General features: G+C 46.0%; 1 protein-coding gene across 9 annotated transcripts in view; it reads left to right on the top strand.

Annotated features, from left to right (window-relative positions):
• Positions 1-20,125, top strand: part of PRKCD (protein kinase C delta) — a 1,081,757-nt gene that overhangs the window by 1,026,390 nt on the left and 35,242 nt on the right. For all 9 annotated transcript variants that reach the window (XM_069643552.1, XM_069643559.1, XM_069643551.1 and 6 more), the window contains 3 exons: positions 2,273-2,335; positions 13,091-13,229; positions 16,036-16,224. In XM_069643552.1, coding sequence (XP_069499653.1) covers positions 2,273-2,335; positions 13,091-13,229; positions 16,036-16,224 — 391 coding nt within the window. The remainder of the gene's footprint in view (positions 1-2,272; positions 2,336-13,090; positions 13,230-16,035; positions 16,225-20,125) is intronic.

Raw genomic sequence — 20,125 nt, forward strand, 5'->3', positions numbered from 1 at the left:
TCTCAGAGGTGAGCGGAGGATATTATTGCAAGTTCCTTAACAATCTGTGGTGCAACGCGGTTGATTGTAACGCAGGATGGGTTTTGGTTCAGTGTGGGATGTAAGGGAGAAGGGAGATAGAGCAGATAGTATGGGGAGGTTCAGAGGAGGGGAAAGTGAGTGAGGGAGGGTCTGGGAGAGTGACAGAAGAGCAATAAAAGGGTAGGTAAGGGTCCCGTAATTGGTGATTTAACGGGAGAAGCAAAAGACAGTCATTGCCACAGAGGGGGAAAGAGAGAAATAGAGGGGGAGAGAGATCTAGCGGGAAAGGATGGCCTGAAGGGTCATAGTTTGCAAGGGCTCAAGTGGAGAAAGGAAACCGGGATAGTTTAATAAGATGGTTTGGCTGATTAGAGAGCTGTGGTCTGGGTCTCTACAGAGTCGGTGTAGGCCATGAACAGAATGACGTATTGCTCTTTGCAACAACTGCTGCAGCAACGCATTGTTGTCCTCGGCAGCTGGATGGCTGGGGGGAGATCCATGGTTGAGGATTTGTATAGGAGGGGTAAATGAGTGAGCAAGGTAGTAACTATTGAAGTGATAGACAGTGCAGAGTTGAATTCATTAAAGGTAAATTCAATGGAAGTGAGCAAGTGAATGAGAGCTTGGAGTGAGATGTTGACAGACTTGAATATGTATTTCGTGGTAGATGAGGGCTATTGTGGGGTTGAGTAAATGTGAGAGCGGTAAGAGGACATTGTGCAACAGAGGCGATCAGGTTAGATGATAGTGTAAAACCAAGAAAGAGTTGCTTTGGATGTAGGTTGGATGATTATGTAGGAGGACTACTGAGTTGTCATAGAGCGTGTTGTCAGGTTGGAGCTGTTGGGCATATTGGAAAGATTGAGATCACCCTTTACAATAGCCGTGGCATCAGCTGGGAGAATTGAGAGTAAGAGATAAAGATCCGAGAAGAAGAGGTTGAGAGTGCCCGATAGGCAGTCGATGGTGAGGCTAGCTCAGGGGCAACGTGCTCGCCTTGGAAGCAAGAAGACATGGAGCAACACAGGTTTGAACCCCAAGTCTGCGCTTAGAAATCTCTTGGTATTAAGCGCGTTGTAAATAACCTATCATATAGTAAGAAAGGTGGGCATGAGGTGTTCAAAAGAGAAGGGAGTGAAATCAGAGAGTGAAAGAGGTACCGATGATGTGCCCTTGCTGACCATGAAACGACTCCCAATGCTTTTTTTGGAGTGAAAATGAGGCAAAGTCTATGTGAATGGCTGCCTGGATGACAGTTTCATGGACGGAAATCTAGGTTTCGGTGATCACCATCTCCAAGAGTTATAGGGGATGGGAAAAAAAATGTCTTATGAGGGATTCACATTTTTGCAGAGGGATTGGGCCAGGGAACCAGAGCAAGGTCAATAGGCAGACCAGGGGTTGGACAGATGGTTGCCGAAGTAGATGAAGGGAAGCGGGTATGGTAGAGGAGTTTGGAGTGGGTGGGATTGGAGAGAGATGATGACCTGTGAGTGGTGTTTGGGAGGTCAGTGAAGGGGGGAGGGGGAACTTGGATAGAGAACCAAAGCGAGTGGAGGGAAGAGAGAAGGCGATACAGGGGCCATGGGACAGAGAGGGAATGAACATTAAGCAGGACGAGGAGGAGGAGCATGGTTTGCAAGGAATGATGGGGAGGGTGTTGGGGTTACTTCCTGTGTTAGGCCAGAAAATGCAAAATTGAAATCATTGTATGCGAGGTGACCAAGAAATGCAATTTACAAGGTGCAGTTGGCACATACATTGGTGAAAGTTCATAAATATTCAGGCAGATTTAGGAAATTGGACTATAATTTTAGATCTGCATTGATGGAGGGGGTGACATTTGGACCTACCAGCCCTAACCAGGCTAAACAGAACCCGTCCTGGTGTGTGCAGCACTTTGCTGTTGACCCCAGGTCATGGGGCACCTCTGGACAGGCATTTACCACTTTGCACATTGTCTGGAAGGGCCAGTTCTGGAGCTGCCGGTTTCCAAAATGGACTCTGTGGGACAGGGGAGAGGCAAAACAGTGGTCCCAATGCAGGGATCTTCTTAAGCTGAGCTCCACCTTCACCAGGGAGCGAGCAGTTGGTGCTGACAGGCATCTGAGTTCTGCAATAAATAATTATGGTAGTGGCTTGATCAGTTTTTTAAAATATGCATTGCTTTTCCATCATCTGAGTTTTAAGCGTGTTGATACATTTTGTTGATCAGACATATTTCTTCTGATTCTTAATATTTGTTTTGCAGGTTTTATGGTGCTGAAATATTATGTGGTTTACAATTCCTACACACAAAGGGCATCATTTACAGGTATGTTTGTGTGCATATGTAGTCTTCATATTTTAGTGTTATGTAAAAGTACCATTAAGCTCCATTTGTATGCCAATATGTATACATTCTGAAATTACATTGCATGCACATTCTCAACATTAAGGGCATTCCTTAATGTGTGAAGACTGCACTTGAGAGAAAAAGTAGATTATAGAACAACAACAAACCTGTGCATTGTGACAATGAAAGAAATGTGTAAGCGGACACATTACACCGAATTGGCATTCAGGGCAATAATAAATGTGCCTAGGTAAGGGTTGACTATGCACTACATACAATGGGCACATTTATGTTTTTAGCAGGCTTATATCATCTTGGATGATTATGTATCGAGCAAGACTTTAGTCACAAAAAGCTGACCCCTATAACAGACATGATCTATCACCAAGGCAACTTTTCTTAATTCATGAACACAATACAACTGAGTATGCCTGAAACCTAGACGGCCAACAGAGCAAAATAAATGGCCTGTGAATGGTATGATCATTGCACATACTTGTGCAATGAAAACCAACAAAATGTCCCATCTGTCTAAATGGTAAAGTATCTTTTGTTATTTAGGTTTCCAGGGTATAGCAATCAACCAAAATTGGCCTTGACTTCGGCAAGCCATTTTGAAAGCCCCACTTTTTACTTTCTGTTTGCAGAGGTGTTTATGTTCAGAGTGCAGTTAATGCATGGTGATCCTGTGCATGAATATGTCCACTCACTCAGAGTTTGATCTTCACTGGTGTAATTATTTGGTTCTGGGAAGGTTCCAGGTGTCAGAGCAACAGTGAAGTTGAGCCAGTAATGTGCCTATTATTCTTGTGGACTGACCCAAATAATCTCAGGGAGTGGGCTATTTCCCTCTGCACTGTATTCTGTTCCTCTTGAAGTATTCACAATAATCACATTGCCTGCACTTGAACTTCAAAACTGGTTTGGAGGTACTTGCTCGAAGACTAAACAGGCATGATCTGACTATTAACCTGTCTGCTCTGCTATTTAACTGCATGGTTAAATAGCGCTACAGCCTGATTTAAGCACTATGAGCGCCGTTGGTCTCTCTCTTCCCCCTCCCCTGCATCCAGTTCCTGATTGCCTTAACTCCCGCCTCCCTGCCCGCCCTCCTCCCCTGATTGGCGGCCCTGCTGCTCATCAATGACCCTCCTAAGAGCAGCCCTCTGTCCGGCAGCCCCTGTGGCTAAAGGCCCCTAGGCAAAGGTCAGCTGCAACAGAGGCGGCTCCAGCTAGTGTCTGCAGGTGTCAACAGTGGAAGCCAGTGGCCAGCCGTCCCCACGCAGCTAGAGTCGGAAGGTAGGAGCGGCCTGTGTAAGGCACCGACCCTCCTCCACCCTGCAATCCTGTCCCTATAGTTAACTCTCAAACTTAGGTGCGTTTTCTCCTGTTTGAAAATTGCATTGTGCTAGTATTTAAAATTTGCATTGTGAAACCTAGGCCTTTTCCCCACTATTCAGGACTCTCAAACTTGGCTGTGTTTTTTCTCCTGTTTGAAAATTGCATTGTGTAAGTAAGTACTTAAATCTTAGTGCCAGTTATCTTGCCCATTGTCAACTTTTCTCTTCTGCTCTGGGTGTCTCATCTGCTTGCCCTCTGCCCTGTGTCCTTTCCCAGTGTTCTCCCCTTCCCACTCCCTCCTCTCCTCCTACCTACTCTATGGTACGGTCCCACTGAGACATGGTTCACGGCCAGCTATGTCACAATCTTTGACACTCTGGTCCCTGACGGCTACAAGATCCTCTCAGCGCCCAGGTCCAACCGCTCCTGAGGAGGTGTAGCCCTGATCTTCCCTGAGTGGATTCCTGCCTCAGTCATTCCTACGCAGGCCTACTCATCTTTCGAATGCCTTGTCTGCAGGATCTCTCTCTCTCCCAGCCATTCCCTTACTGTGGCTACTATCTATTGGCCACCTGGTCAGATCTCCCCCTTCCTCTCCTAGTGGGCGGACCTCTCCTCTTCCCTCCTGGTCTCGACCACTCACCTCCTCCTTCTTGGAGACTTCAACATCCACCTGGATGCTTCCTGTCCTTCCTCCGGACTCTTTCATGACCTTTGCGACTCTCACTCACTCACTATTCTCCCCTCTGGCCCGACTCACTCTGCAGAGCACACTCTAGATGTTCTGATCTCCTCAGACATTCCCCTTTCTATCCCTCTCACCACTCCCCTCTACTGGAGTGATTACGTTCTCCTTTCCTCCCATCTCACCCTCTCTACCCCCCCAGGCAAAGCCAACTCCAGCACTGTCACCCACCTTCTCGGTCATCCGACCCATGAAGCGCGTGTCAGTTGAGGGATTCGCCACCACTTTCTCACCCCCGCCACCCCCTTTGGCTGACTTACACCCTGACGCAGCCCTTTCCATGCTCCACTCTGCTATATCTGATACTCTCAATGCTCTTGCCCCTGTCATGAGGATCCACCCGAAGCCCAAAGCCAAGTGCAACCCTTGGTACGACTCAGACCTCGTCCTTCCTCAAACGCAAGTGCAGGGCGGCTGAGAGGAAATGGCGTGCTTCTGGTACATCCTATGACAAACTGGCCTGCTGCCTGCTCCAAAGGCAATACCGGTTCTCTGTCCATGTCTCTGCGGCATCCAACAACTCAACTGAACTAAAATATGCAAGGAAATGGCCAATCCTGCTGCAGTCTCTTCCTCTCTTGTCCCTTCCCAGGTCCTCTGCATGGCTATGGCTTCTCATTTCTCATGGCTTCTGATTTCATTTCTAAAATGCATTTCTAAAATGCAGGAAATCCTGTCCTCTCTCCTCCTCTACCCTTCCTCCCTCAACTCCCTGCTCTTCCTCTGGCCCTTCTTCGGCCACCTCTCCTCCCTCCTTCTCTTCCTTTCCCCCATTCTCCCCTGTGACGAGGTTTCCAGACAAATCCGATCTATGAAAGTCTCGTCAAAACCGGTTCACCCCTGCTTCTCCAAAACCATCAAGGACCACATCGACTCCCTGGCTCCTGCTCTGGCCGACTTCTGCAACCACCCCTTTGCCACTGGAGTCTTCCCTTCCCCCCTGAGGCACTCCCATGTGCACCCTTTTCTTAAGAAACCATCTGCTGACACGCCTTGCCTCGCCCAATCTCCATCACTCCTTTCCTGGGTAAACTCCTGGAAAAGCTGGCCATCTCCCAGCTTAATCTTCACACTCAGAGCTGCCAGAAGCACAGAAACTGCTCTCCTGAAATCCATGAAGACCTGCTCTCCAACCTTGGCTCCAACACCCCCCTGTGTCCTCATCTTGCTTGATCTCTCTTCTGCCTTTGATACGGTCAACCATGCCATCCTGCTCAATCGTCTCTGTGATAACCTGGGTATCACTGGTCAGGCCCTGGCGTGGCTGACTTCTTTCCTCTCTGATCGACCCTCCCAGGTTCAACTTGGGTCCTTCTGCTCCTCTATCTCCATCTCTACCTGTGGTCTTCCCCAGGGGTCTAACCTCTCTCCCTGGCTCCGAGTGGCTGCGAGGATTAAGTTCAAAACCCTCTGCATTGTCCACAAGGCCTTCTGGGGCCTGGTGCCTCAATACCTTCAACTCTCTCTTCCTAAATATCTTCCTTCTCGAGCTCTTCGCTCATCCGTCTCCAACTCTCTCAGGCTCAGTCGCTTCTCCAAGCAACGAGTTGGTGGTAGATCTCTCGCTTCACTTCGACTGGGGCCTCCCTCTGGCACAGCCTCACTGAAACTTGAGGAGAACCATCTCCGCTTCCGGAAGCATCTCAAAACCTTTCTCTTTGCTTCTGCTTTTTCTCCTCCTCTCCCTTGCTGAGCCCCCTGGCTGAAACTGCACTGGTTACCTAGCCACCCTCTGATCTCGGGCCCAGGTCCCCTCCACCGCTAGTCACACACCTGCACTGTCTTCCTGGCAACTCCCACACTCGGGACTGTCTCTGTATCCCTACAGTCCCACTACCAGCACTTGACACCGGATGTCTGCATTTACCCTTGCACTTGCCACCAGCTACTGTACTTTACTTATTGTTATTATTCTATTATCCCATGTACTGCACTTTCCCCTCCCTCTCCCCCTCTCCCCCTCTCGCCTGCACTTGGGGTATACGTGTTAATAATACAGAATTCTCTATGTTCAACCTGCCCATGCAATACTAACATCCTACCATCTTTATCTCTGCAAGTCTCCAACACCCTCCGAGGTACCGACGGTCGCCACCCATATTCTTACTCCTCTAGCGTAAGCAGAGTATGATGAGCCAAGTGCCGTACCTAGTCATTTTTTTTAGCAAGTGCGCTCTTTCTCTTTTGTAATTCGAGTTTCTTAAAGGAGCGCAATGTCGATTTTCTGCCTCCTTAAGTAAGTCATAAGCCTATTATGTTTAATATAGTTGTTGAGGCCCCTGACATCCAGGATGCTGTTCTAAGTTCCCCCATCACATTTGAAGTTTCTAACATGCATCAGAGATTCAAATATAGCTTATACAGTGTGGATTCATAGGCTAACTCCTAACAATTGCCCAGCTCAATTCCTTGCGCTCAGGCCTCCCCACTTCTCGCCTCCATTCCAGGGTCTTGTCCTGGTACGTGGGGCGTAGTGGGCGGATACACAGCTGTTAGTATCCAAACAACAAATCCAATCTGAGGTGTAAGGCGCTCCTGCATAGTGCGATCACAAATAGGCACCACACTGTTGGCTCCTGCATTTTTGGCAACTCTAGTTTCCTTGTGGCTTCCATGTGGCTGGTCCTATTGCTGCCACGCTCCGTGCTTGTAGACGTTTGGTACTTTGTAGTGGTCTAGGTCTCTCAAGTGCATTTAGTCGTTGCTACTCCAGTTGGCAAATTCTACGAGTCCATCCATTCACTTGCGTCACCAGGGTCATCAAAGAAAATTGCACGACCTTTGTAAATGACCTTCAGTCGAGCTGGGTATAGCAACATATACTTCAGATTGGCCCCCCGTAGCCTTTTTTTCACTGATGTATAGTTCATCCACTTCTTCTGCACCTGTAGGGTGTAATCCGGATAGGCTGGTATTGTAGCAGATGCACATTGGATCATCCCTCCTTTGCGGAAATATTCCAGGATCTTTTCCCTATCTCGGTAATTCAATATACAGGCTATTACTGGCCTTGGTGGGGCCCCTAGCAGTGGTTTCCTCTTCAACTACCTGTGTGCCCTTTCAACAGTGAAGCCTTGAGTGGGTTTGCCTGGACCTATTTCCTGCTGCAGCAGGGTCTCTATGTAGTCAATCGGGTTTGTTCCCTCTTCTCCTCCCCGGAGTCCAATAATCTTATATTATTGCATATAGTTCTGCCTTCCGCGGCTCTGTCTTCCAGGTTGCACACCTGTTGTAGCAGTACCCCGACTTCCTCCGAGGTGTCCTTTAGGCATGTTTGTATTCTCAGTCACTGTCTTTACAACTGTTCCTGTGCGTTCAGCAAGTGCCCTCGCATCAATGCTGATGGTGTCGATTTTGGCCTCGAGAGACTCCTTCAGAGATGCTATGGCTTCTAGGATCCGTTGGTCTCCTTTATCGAGCGTCTGTTTTCTTTGAGATGGTGAGATTGCTTGAGCTGGGTTTCTGATTGGGAGCGCAGTTATAGTGCACGCCTCCAAGGTTAGCTGCTTTCCTTTGCCTTTTTGGGTTTTGGATGCCATGGTCCGTTGTCGCTTCTTTCCACAGCCAATTTGTTGCTAGGTGCGTCGCCGGGACGTGTTGTAATCACTGCTTTTCGGTCAGTTCTTTCAAGTGTTTGTTGCCGCTATCTCTTCAATTGCGCTCTGGAGTGTGCGTGCGCATTTGATGGGTGTGGTTCAGTGCGTCTTCTCCTTGGGGGCTTCGATCTTGCTAAGGGGGTCTGCACCTTATTGTTCCTCTATGCTTTATCTTAGCAAGCTGCTCACTGGGGATATTGCCCTTTCTCACAATTCCACCAGTTTTACTGCAGTCTGACCAGCCCTCTGTTGGTGGACTGACCGTCCGGTAACCCCATCGGTTCCTTGGTATCCGGTATGTCTTGTGCAGGGCCCTCCCAGGTATACGATATGTACGCTCAGTTATGGGGCTGCACATCTACTATCAGGATCCAAGTTGTTACTTCCTGGGGTCTTTGAAACAGGGGACGCATAGGCATCAATGTTTATATTGGTCTTGTTTATAATTCGTGCCCTGGGATGGGTCTCCTATCCCTGCATCAGTCTTATACTGCAGTGGCTACCGGGCACATGGTTGCGCTTCTTTTCGTGATGAGAATAGTCGGGTTGGGTTATGTTTTATCGCTTCTTGTCTAGTCCACTATTGCCTGGCCTCATTGGTGTCTTACCCGTGCACTCTTGCATTACTGATCAGGCCTCAGCGCCATACTTGACCTATAGATTATTGCTGTGTCTGATTAATGGGTTTATACACCCTCCCCTCCAGAATAGTGTTTCTGGGTATATTGTTTAATGTTTTATTGCTTTTTATTATTGGAATCCTCATGAACATACTCCAACCGCAACAGCCCAGCCATGCCATCCTTAAATCTGTGTTTGCTTAACTGGCGCGAAGTCCCGGGTTACTTTCGTGGTTCACAAATTGCTTTCCAGTATAGTTATGCAGGCCTGTTTACTCCGCTGTCCGTTCAGTCCTATTTCGTACTCTTCAGGTCGGGCTCCACCTCAGTCCGCCTTCTCGTTGCAACCAAGGCCATCTTCCTTCACGGTCTGCCTTTGAATGGCACTTTCTTTCCTTTGTGGTCTGCTAGCATCTATAATATGCTACTCGAGTCTGCTTCCACTTCGGTCCGCTGCGATGTAACAAACTAGGCCTGCTCTCTCTCTGGTCCGCCCTCACTCCACGGCCGGCGTCAGCCTCAGCTACAGTCCACTCCCACTACTGATGACAAATAATGTTATGTGCGCACTGTCAGCGTTATTCAATGTTACTGTGGGGGGGACGGGTGTCTACACGGCGCCACGCTCTTCACCGCGCTCTTAATCTGCTGGTTCTCTGCCCCTGCCTCCTTGCCGTGGGCCCATGCTGGCCTGGTGCAACTGTATTTGTGACAAACAAGGACAGCTGCTGGATCGCAGTCACTCAGCCATCGGATGCAGTCTGGGCCTTCCCTAGGGTGGCAGTTCACCTCCTGTGCCACGCGGGCGTGGGAATCAAGCTATTTCCACTGCGTCTTCCATGATACAGACTTTGTGTAGGTCCAGATCCACGTTTAAGCCATCTGCACTTCCTTGTGTGCGTCTGCTACTATTGCAGCTGCGAAGAGGGGCCGCTTTGCTATGCTCTTGTCGGGGCTTATTACCGCACCCCAAGTGGTACCGTGATTGCGGTGCAAGGGGCCGTTCTGATCTATGCCAGACTGGATCAGCGGGCTGCTTGTTCCAGCTCTTCAGTACTGCGCCTTCCCAATCCTTGGCCTCCGATTTCAGCCCGCACCATCCACACACAGCCTCCTGCAGATCCCGACTGGGCAGTTATGAGGCTCCGTCATCCCTCACAGCTGTGGACTCGCGTCACGGCTCATTCCGCGTGTCCAGTCCTTTGTTCCCGGGATGCCGCCATCTTGTTTCCGTGTTTGCCGTCTGGTGCGGGAACTTTGCAGCCAGATCTTTATAGCAGTCGTCCCCGCAATGCTGAAATAGGCGACAGGCTGTTTGTGACCCTCTTATATCTTCTTTGTTGTTTCAGCTGTGACCTGCGCTCGTCATAGCCACCATTAAAGCCAGGATCAGTTATGGATTGGCAGGAGCAGAAGGAAATGCAACCTAATGCATGGCTTCCTAGCCATGCCCCCCCTGTGATATGCTTGTTGATCACATCGTATGCTGCCTAGAGATTGGTAATGAAGTGGAAGAACTGTGTTGGCTTAACCTCTATGAACATGCAGTCCATGGATGACCTGAAATAGTTTTGATGAGACCATCTGTCTCACATTTCAAGATGTGTTTTTCCAAGTTCAAGTCAAAGCAATTTCAATAAATCCCTTGACTGGACTATGGCATTATAGTCTGAGAACCCTTGGACTGATGAAGCTTCAAGTTTACTCAAATGCTCCGATTTCATCCTCTGGTGCAGTGCACCCACCCATATCTTCAGCATTGTCTATAAGTGGATTTTGCATCACATGCAAAGTGAATAGGAGGCTTGTAAGACTCTTTATAGATTTGCCCTGGACATGAGACCGCTTTCTCAACTGGCTAATGCATCCTGTGGTCCTTGGAGTGCTGCTTCACAGATTTGTAATGTCCGGCTATTTTGAGTTTAGGAGTAACCATTGATTGATAGATTGATTTGTTATTTATTATGCGGCTGTACTCCAGTGTTTCAAGGCGCAACCAGGCCAGGGAGGGGGAACAAAGGGAAGACCAGACAAACAATCTAGTGCGCAACAAGAAGTGCAGGGGAGAGGGTACAGGGGGAAGTGCAACCAGGGTAGAGTTAAGTGCAAGGAAGGCTGGGACTACAGGGCAGGCTTGGAATGCCTTTGAGGGCAATAGGCCCATGGCGGGACCAAAAACACAAAATACTGGTGTGGGCCCGTTTTTCCGGTCAAAGTGGGCCACCTTTTGGGCCAATTTGGGCCAGTTTGAGTTAATTCACTCTGTGGCTAGTAGTTATGACCAGTGTTGCTGAATAAGTAGTCTTTAACATGCCTAATTTGCATCAAACTCTATAAAAAATACTACCCAGTGGTTACCATTCAAACAGTGTCACAAAATGAATGAATAGGCATTTGTAACTGTGAGCCACATGTTATTGGTGCCCAAGACAATTTTTATGGCCCAGCACTGCTACTGGTAGCAACCCAGGCAGGTAGTGCAAGGTAAGCCAGGCGGCAGTACAAGGTGGGCCAGGCGGCAAGTGCAGGGAGACTGGTCAGTGGGCGTGGGGGGGCTGGTGCCCTGTAAGACTCAGGACACCAAGCAGCCAGTCAGCAGATGGATGAAGGAGGAAGGGTAGGTTAGCAGGGGAGAGGGTGCGAGAAAGAGGAGGGAAAAAAGGAAGGTCTTGAAGAGCTTCTTGAACTTAAGGAGATTCGGCTCAAGGGAGAGAGAGGAAGGGAGGCCATTCCAGAGGGAGGCACTTGCAAAGGAGAGCGATCCACTCCCCATTCTCTGCTTAGAGAGGGGACAGACTGCAGAGAATTAGAGGTAGACGACCAGAGGGTTCTAGTAGGAAAGTACTTACGAAGAGATAGTTGAAGATAGTCAGGGCCACGACCCCATAAAGCCTTGTCGACGATGCAGAGGGTCGTGAACTTGATCCTTGCAGCCACAGGTAGCCAGTGGAGGGATTTCAGGGCCGGAAAGATGCGGTGCCTGGGCTTGAGGTCAAGGATACGTTTTGCGGTCCTGTTCTGGATGAGTTGAAGTGGGCGAAGAGTAGAGTTGGGCAGATTGAGAAAGAGGCTATTGCAGTAGTCGGGCCTAGAGAGAGTGCGAGCTCTGGAGACCGTGAGCTTCTGGGGGAAGGTGAGAAAAGGGAGAATACCTCTGAAGAGGTACACCTGGAAATGGGCCTTCTTGGCAAGGTTTGTGATGTTGGGAGAGAAGGAGAGAGTGGAGCCGAAGGTGACCAAAGGTTTTTGGCCTCACAAAGTGTGTGGGTAGAGGGCCAAGGTGGGCAGCCAGAGGGAGAGATGAAACGTGGGCGCAGGGCTCCCAATGAGAAGGATCTCAGTCTTACTGACATTAAGGCAGAGATTGTTAGTAAACGGTGCTTGTGAAGAGAGGGTAAAGAACCAGTGCCAAAAGAGCGATTACAGAAATTGGCCAAGGCTTGAATGAGAGAAACAATGTTGTCCTTAATGATTCTGTTTGGATGAGACTTTCATTGAACATACTTGTCTAGAAGCATCATCAGGTGTTACAGGAGAGAGGGAGGAGGGAAGATGGGGAGGAGGGTTGGCCAAGGAGGGTCTGAGAGAGGGAGAGGGAGGAGAAGAGGGGAGTGTGGACAGGATGTCCTGGGTTTTATTGGTGAAATGAGAAGCCAGAGCCATGCATAGGGCCTGGGCGGGTGTCTAAGAGGTAAATACTGCTGTAGTATTGTCCAGCTCCTTGCAAATTTCTAAGTGTGGCCGTGTTAGAGGCCACGGCGATGCAGGCTTCAATATGGACCCTCTTCTTAAAGAAGATGGAGAGTCTGTATCGCCGTTGGAGCAGGCAGCAGGCCAGTTTGTCAGAGGGTGCGCCCGATTGTTTTCTATGTTCCTGTACAGTATTTAAGACTGCTGCCATAAAACCATTCATGCCCATTTCATAATTTGGCCTTTTGTTCTTTTTATCCTGCTTTACATATCTGCTGCCCCATGATTAAACCTGGGATTGGTGGTTAGCGTGGTGATCACAGTGTACTTCTAGGGTGGTTGCTTGGGCATTGGGGTGTCAATGTGAATGCAGCTACAAGGGTTCAAATTAAGGCATCACTACTATGTGTGGATTTTCAAGGAGCACCCAGACAACTTACCAATGATCCCATTTTATAATATCCCTGCATGCCATTGTTTTTAGAAACTTCATTGGAAAAAGTATACAGTTTATAAGGATCACAGATGGAGCCCAACTGGCAGCTTATTGGTCTGTATCCAGCCCCTTACAGGAAAAGAGCTGCAGAACACACATAATTCATACTTGCTTCATTTAATGTATCTATCCAATAATATATAGTAGTCATTCCACTGAGACGAAGGCTTGGTCTTTCAAGTCCTTTGGACTAATAGAAACCAACTGGTATAGGTCTGTTTTAAGTGCTTTTTTTCCTCCCCACAGGGACCTCAAGCTGGATAATGTGATGCTTGACAAAGAAGGTCATATAAAAATTGCAGACTTTGGGATGTGTAAAGAGAATGTCACCGGTGATAACAAGGCAACCACGTTTTGCGGTACCCCAGACTACATAGCACCAGAGGTAAGCGGCCTTCTAGTAATGCATGTATTTTCGATTTTTCTGTTTGAGGTATTAGTGGGATTTAAAGTGTGTGATCAAAACGTTCAAGGTGGCATGTATGGCCAGGCAGGTGATGTGTGAACATTCAAGCACAGCTTTACATATTCTCCATTCCTTTAGCCACCCTGCCAATGGGATACGGACTACTCTATACTGATTCTGGACTAGATTGCTGTCTAGTAACAGCCTCTTAGGAGATAACCGCTCAAGTGCATCCAATCCTGATTCACCCACCAGCGTGTACTGCATGTCTTTTGAGCATGCTTGGCATATAGAAGCCTTCATTCTCACATTATTGTTTGTGCGTAAAAGCTCTGTTTGTGCGTAAAAGCTCTACAGCATGCCAGCTAATGCGATTTTCGGACGCTGGCTAATGGGCGAAGTTGCATTTTAGAACTATATAAAGGAGATTGCTGTGTTGAGAGGGACTGCTAAGCCGCAAGGAAGACCCCACACATATGTACAAATTAAGCTTTCATTTATTGCCAGTGCTTAATTGCTCTCATTGATTAGGTACTGTTTCCATGAATTGCATCCAAAAGCCTGTCTTGAGTGGATTGGTTAATTTGGTAATGCGTGTCGCTATTGCCTTTTGCGGACATGTTTCATGCAACACTGGCTTTACTTTGAAATCATTTAATAGTGGTTACTGTGCAGTATGTCTCCACTATGAGAACTGTATAATAAGGTCCACAATCGTAATGCTTCTGCCTCAGTTGTGAAATTCTATGACGCAGCCGCACACTTGTTATGATCAGGCAACCACAAATCACTTAACCAAATATGGCAATCTATCCAACAAAGACTTTTCAGATATACCACAAACAAGGCAGCGTGTGCATCTGAGCGCTGTACAAAGTAACATTCATAATAAAATGCAACAATCATAGTTAACATTTATGGCCAAAACCAGGATAAAATACAATACATCTTAAGAAAACATACCATTTATGAGACGAGACAGGCGAGTACTGGAAGTCCAGCTTGTAATAAAAGTAGGAGAATGAATTAAAATGGCAATGTCCACAACCAAGTTTTCACATGTTTTCTAAATTTAAGATAATCCAGTGGCATTCTTAAATTGGGAGGTAAACTGTGCGACTCCAAAGCCCTCCTGAGCCGCCAGAAATGTGCAATTTGTCAACCATGTACGAAGGAGTATTGAACTGTCTTGTCTTAGACGTAATACACATTAGTTCGACTAAAATATGAGCATGAAAAGGAAGCCGGTGTAGGAGAGATAAAAGTCATGTGATCAAACTTCCTGGCACCAGACACCAACTGGGCAGCAGAATGAAATATCACTTTTAGAGGTGGATTGAGGAAGAGCAATAGAAAGTGATAATCCGAAATGTATTCTTCCTGGCACCAGACACCAACTGGGCAGCAGAATGAAATATCACTTTTAGAGGTGGATTGAGGAAGAGCAATAGAAAGTGATAATCCGAAATGTATTCTTCCTGGCACCAGACACCAACTGGGCAGCAGAATGAAATATCACTTTTAGAGGTGGATTGAGGAAGAGCAATAGAAAGTGATAATCCGAAATGTATTCTTGATTAAAAAAAACAGTGATTGTACTAAAAGTCAAAAATGAACATCAAATAAAAGGTTTCACAGATTTTAAGGCTAAAAGGTGAAGGTTTGCGGTTTCACAATTAAATTCACACAAGGAATACAAGGTATCCTAAAGTCTAGCATATATCTTTTAATGGTGAATTGGCTTAGTGGGGAGGGGCAAATCCTGTTAATGTTCAACCGGAATGGTAGCTCTCCGAAGGAGCATATGCTTAAGGTTTTTTATGTAAATTGCTGCAGATGTCCTCTCATAGGAAATTAGTTTAAGGAACCTATGACTTGGAGGCTGTTTGGTTACTGTCATGTTCCTTTGAGTTTAGAATTCTTAAAATTCTCATTATATGGAAATGTACTTTTTTTTTCTTTGTCACTTAGTTAGATCACAATCATGTTTTGGTATATTTCACGTTAAAAATGAATTAGACAGTATAACAAATAACATGAACAATGAAAGGAGGTGGTGAAAATGTCAAACAAAAGTGTACTAAGTAATGCACATAGATCTCTAAAGAGGGTGGTGAAGCTATTGCACAATCTTACTGGCATCATTAAGACGAGTTACTGTAGAGAGGCAATTGTTGATTTGCACCTTTATCACTTAGCCATCCAGTTAGTCATACACATTAATCTTCTACAAGCATTAACGGGCCAATGTTTAGGGGCTTGAAATGCAAGAAAAGCAGAAAAGTAGAGTTTTCTTCTGGTAATGCTTGTCCCAAACCACAAGACTGTACGCTTCTTCGACCCTCAATGACCAGTTAATATGGAGACGTAGAGGGATGGGCACAGTTCAGATAATCGTGGGGAATCCTGCTCATCTTCCTCCTGGATTATGGTCTGGATTTGAGATGGTCTTCAGTATGGTTTTGCTGAGTAGAAGAAAATGATTTTTTATGAAAACAAAGACTAGAAATGCAATACTTCTTTTTTGCACGGGGGACTGCCTTCTTCATCCTTGGGACACAGGACCATTGTGATATAATGGAGCAACTGCTCACTCAGGCTTTCCTTCCAGCAAACTAGAAGACATCTAAATTGCGTTTACTTTTACTTTGTAATGCTATGTCAGCCTTAGACTGGAGCAAACTTGGAATACTGCACTTATAGGTTTTGTGATGCTGAGATGGTGTGCTGCCTTAAAATTATTGAAGAATCAACAGATTGCTTATTTTTTTTGTCATCTGCACAGATTCTGCAGGGCTTGAAGTATACATTTTCTGTTGACTGGTGGTCCTTTGGTGTACTACTCTATGAAATGCTCATTGGACAGTCTCCTTTTCATGGTGATGATGAAGATGAGCTATTTGAGTCAATACGTTTGGACACTCCTCATTACCCGCGATGGATCACCAAAGAGTCAAAGGACATACTGGAGAAGGTAACGTTTTTAACCATTCAAGCAACTGCATTGTGCACATATCTTCAGGGAAACTGGAGATCAAACAGTTGTGTGCTTAGTCGATACTACAACTTTTGCTTTTGAAGTTCTACAGGTCTGCATCATACACAGGATCTGGTTGGTATGTGGCCCAGATTTCTCATTCAAATTGAATGAATTGTCGCTATGGATTTTCTGAATGCAAGTTTAATTTCCATATTTTTTACAAATCCATTGTTTCTTTCCTGTTAGACGATCACGAGAAACTAATGACTCAAGCTACAGTGTTAGCCAACATTCCTATTCCTAATGCACCTGGCAAGACCCACTCAAAACAGAGGGACAGAACAGAGCATTTTAAAGCACATTTTACATCAAAATCTTCTGAAAAGTAGTATATTTAGAGGAGTATTTCTCTTTAGCAGCAGATCATAACTATGCTCATTTGATAATTGTGAGCCTAATAGAAACACTGGATGCAGAGCAGACAAACATTTGTTAATATATACCAGGTTGCTGGCACATGCAATGGTATATCAATTTATAGGAGTATTGCTTAGATTGTTGCTTCCAACAGTAGAATGAAGGATGCTCAACAGAAACAGTTCCATTGGGACCTGCCACTGTGAATTGCGCCGCATGGCTGTAGCATTCCTTGTACATCCCATCAGAAGTTGAGCTACACCCTGTTTTTTCTGCCACATTGACTCTGGGAAAAGGACCCTGAACCAACCCATCTTCTTCATCTATGCACAATGCATGTGTATGTGGGACAGCTTTGAAGGCACAGCAACACATCCTTTTTTGCAAAATTGTTTTAGCTGAAGTTAATCAAGTTTACAACAGCAGCAACACATCATTAGTGCATTGCTGCTTACCATAACAGCAGTGGGCGACCATTTCCTAATCTTATTACAAAGCCTGTTGCTCTTTTTCCTATCAAGGCATTTGATATTTCCATTGATCCTTCCAATATGTTAATAAGAGCCTGTGGCAGGTTTTGGAAGAATAGAATCGCATATCCACTGAACCCCTGTTTCACAATCAAATTATCTTTTTGTAAATCTCATATTTGAATATTGGACATGGGATTTTGAGCCTCCAATAATATTGGAGCATATGGCCACATCCAACCTCTTCAAACAATTACTACGCCAACCTGTGACAGTCAAAATTGCAGCACCAATAAATGATCTATTCTTGGAGAGGACTAGTGCCCAATAGCAAATGAACCAGAAGCTCACTGTCTCCAGAGCCCTGGTTCTCTCTAGGCTGGACTACTGCAACAGCTTCTTTCTAAATATGTCCAACTCTACCCTTCTCCCTCTTCAACTCATCCAGAACAGGACTGCAAGGCTTATCCTTTGCCTCAAGCCCAGGGACTGCATCTCTCTGGCTCTGAAATCCCTCCACTGGCTCCCGTTGGCTGCAAGGATCAAGATCAAGACCTTCTGCATTGTCCACAGGCTTTCTGGGGGCCAGGGCCCATACTATCTCTAACACTCTCTTCTTAAACACCTCCCTACCAGAGCCCTCCGCTGGCCTACCCTCCCAATTCTCTGTGGGTGAGTCGCTTCTCCAAACAGAGACGAGGTGGTATATCTCTATCCTCGGCAGGTGCCTCCTTCTGGAATGGCCTCCCTGCTGCTCTCTGCCTTAAGCCAGATCTCCTTAAGTTCTGGAAGCTCCTCAAGACCTTCCGTTTCTCCTCCTCCTTTCTCTCTGCCTCTCCTTTGCTAACCTTTCCCCTTTCTCTCTGCCTCTCCTCTGCTAACCTTCCCCTCCTCTTACATTGTTATGCTGACAGACTGCCTGGTGCGCCTCTGATTATACAGGACACCAGCCCCCTTCCCTCACCCTCCCCATTCAGTCCCTCGCACTTACGTCCTGGCCGTCCATGCATTACCTGGGTGTGATTCCCTAGGGAGGTCCTGCACTCCTTGCACTTAACTCAGGGCCCTACTGCTCTGGGTGCACTCCTCCCCTTGCCATCACCTGCACTTCTTGTCTGCGCACTTGCATGATCGAAATGATAATAGGCCTAGTAAGATATTTTGGCTTGTTTCTCCCTTATCCCCCTCCCTTGCCTGGTTGCACCTTTAAACACTCTTGCTAACTCGGTTTATGAACCCCCTATACACGACAGAATACCAACCTTTGTATAGTTATTCTGTGGCTGTGTATGATTTTGTTTTGAAAATAAGGTCATGTGAAAGATGACGTCTCAACTCTAATTAATGTGTGCTTTAAGGAACACTCTTGCTTTAAAGATTATGATTTACCAGTAACACACCTGCACCAACCGTCTCAAACCATTGGGGACTGGCTTCCACTCAAGTATGCCAGTCACTCTTTGCAGTACTGCTGAGGTATGGCCTGCAAGCAAATAGTAACGACAGCCCTGAAAAATCATTAGAAAGGTAAATCTAAGGTGAGAGGGAACATACTGGCAAATGGGCAAAGTTGAGTGCATAAAGTTTTATCGCGAGCTGGTAGTGGGTTAGGCCACCAGAGATGAAGTTTGTAATCAGGATTTCCCAGAGCAGGAAGAGCTGACTGAACAACTGGGGAAGTATCTTTCAAAATATACCGTCTCAAATGATGTGACAGGAAGAAGGGAATTGACTATTCTACTTGTGAGAGGTCACTAGGTTCTAAAACTAAAGAATCTTTGGAAGAGGTTATTTATCATGAGTACCTCAAAATCCAAGTCTGGTTAGGTTCACATCACAAAAGTGAAAATGTGTTTAATTGTTTGCTTGAGCAGGTCATGTGTACCCTATGGCACCTGAGCCTTCAGATTGCCATAAGTGAGTATACAACACCATATGATGGAGATAAAACTACATTTGGTGAAAACAGCCATTGACAGAGTAAAGCACAAATTGGTTATTTTTGTTTTACATTTAATGTAAACTGCTATTGTTATGGCAATACAATAAATGTATTGTCTCATGAAGTGAACATTTCCACTCACACTAATACCATCATTCGCTCTTAAGCAATGCTTTTGGCTCGGCCAGATTAGGGCTACTAAACTTGATCATATTGAAATGTCATTCACCATCTTGAGATGCTCTTATATTTGACATAGTTGTGCTCTCCCTTAATCGGTTTACCCAATCTCAGAAAACCTTGATCTCATTGTATTTGATTTATATAGCGCTTATGCCTACGCTCTGAACAGAGAGCAATAAAAACAGTGCATCATTAGGGGAGAGTAGATTCTTGGTAGATAGACTGAGAACTTTAGACGTGTTGGAAGGGAAACAATGGGAATTCAAAGGGAAGTGGAAAGAAGGGAATGTGTGGGAATAATGTATAGAAACAGATTTGCAGTGGTTAAGGGAAAGACGTGAGAACAAGTGAATCCAGGATTGAGCACAAGTGAGGACGGTTAGGCGAATGTCTGACTACCAAAAGGTTCTAGAAGGTGGTGAAAGGATTGAAGCAAAAAGGGGTAAAACCACAGCTGTACTTTTAGACTATGCAAAGAAAAAAAAATGTGGACAAGTCAAAAAAGAGAGCCGGTGAAGAGAGGCGACTGTTGGAGTCTTGAAATAGAGGATGAATAGAAGAATGGCAGATCAATTTGAGATGAATCAGTAGAACAATAGCTCAGGCGAGAATGGTGTGGTCTCGTACTCTCGAAATCATGAGGAGATTATGCCCGGTAAATAAGCTTTGTCATATGAACTACACAAATATATTTCTATCAAAATATTCTAAACAAAAAGATGTATAATTAAATGTATCTAAAAATCGTCCCTGCCTTTTTTTATTTCCATTTTCCTTTTATTTCATTGTGAAGTCTCGGATGATGGAGATGCCAGTGAATCAGTCTCCCCTTCCATCTCTACACTGATCTTCATTATTTATATTTCGAATAGCTTTCTTTTCA

This window comes from Ambystoma mexicanum, chromosome 2p (assembly GCF_040938575.1).
Source record: "Ambystoma mexicanum isolate Mex_15411 chromosome 2p, UKY_AmexF1_1, whole genome shotgun sequence".
Lineage (NCBI taxonomy): Eukaryota > Metazoa > Chordata > Amphibia > Caudata > Ambystomatidae > Ambystoma > Ambystoma mexicanum.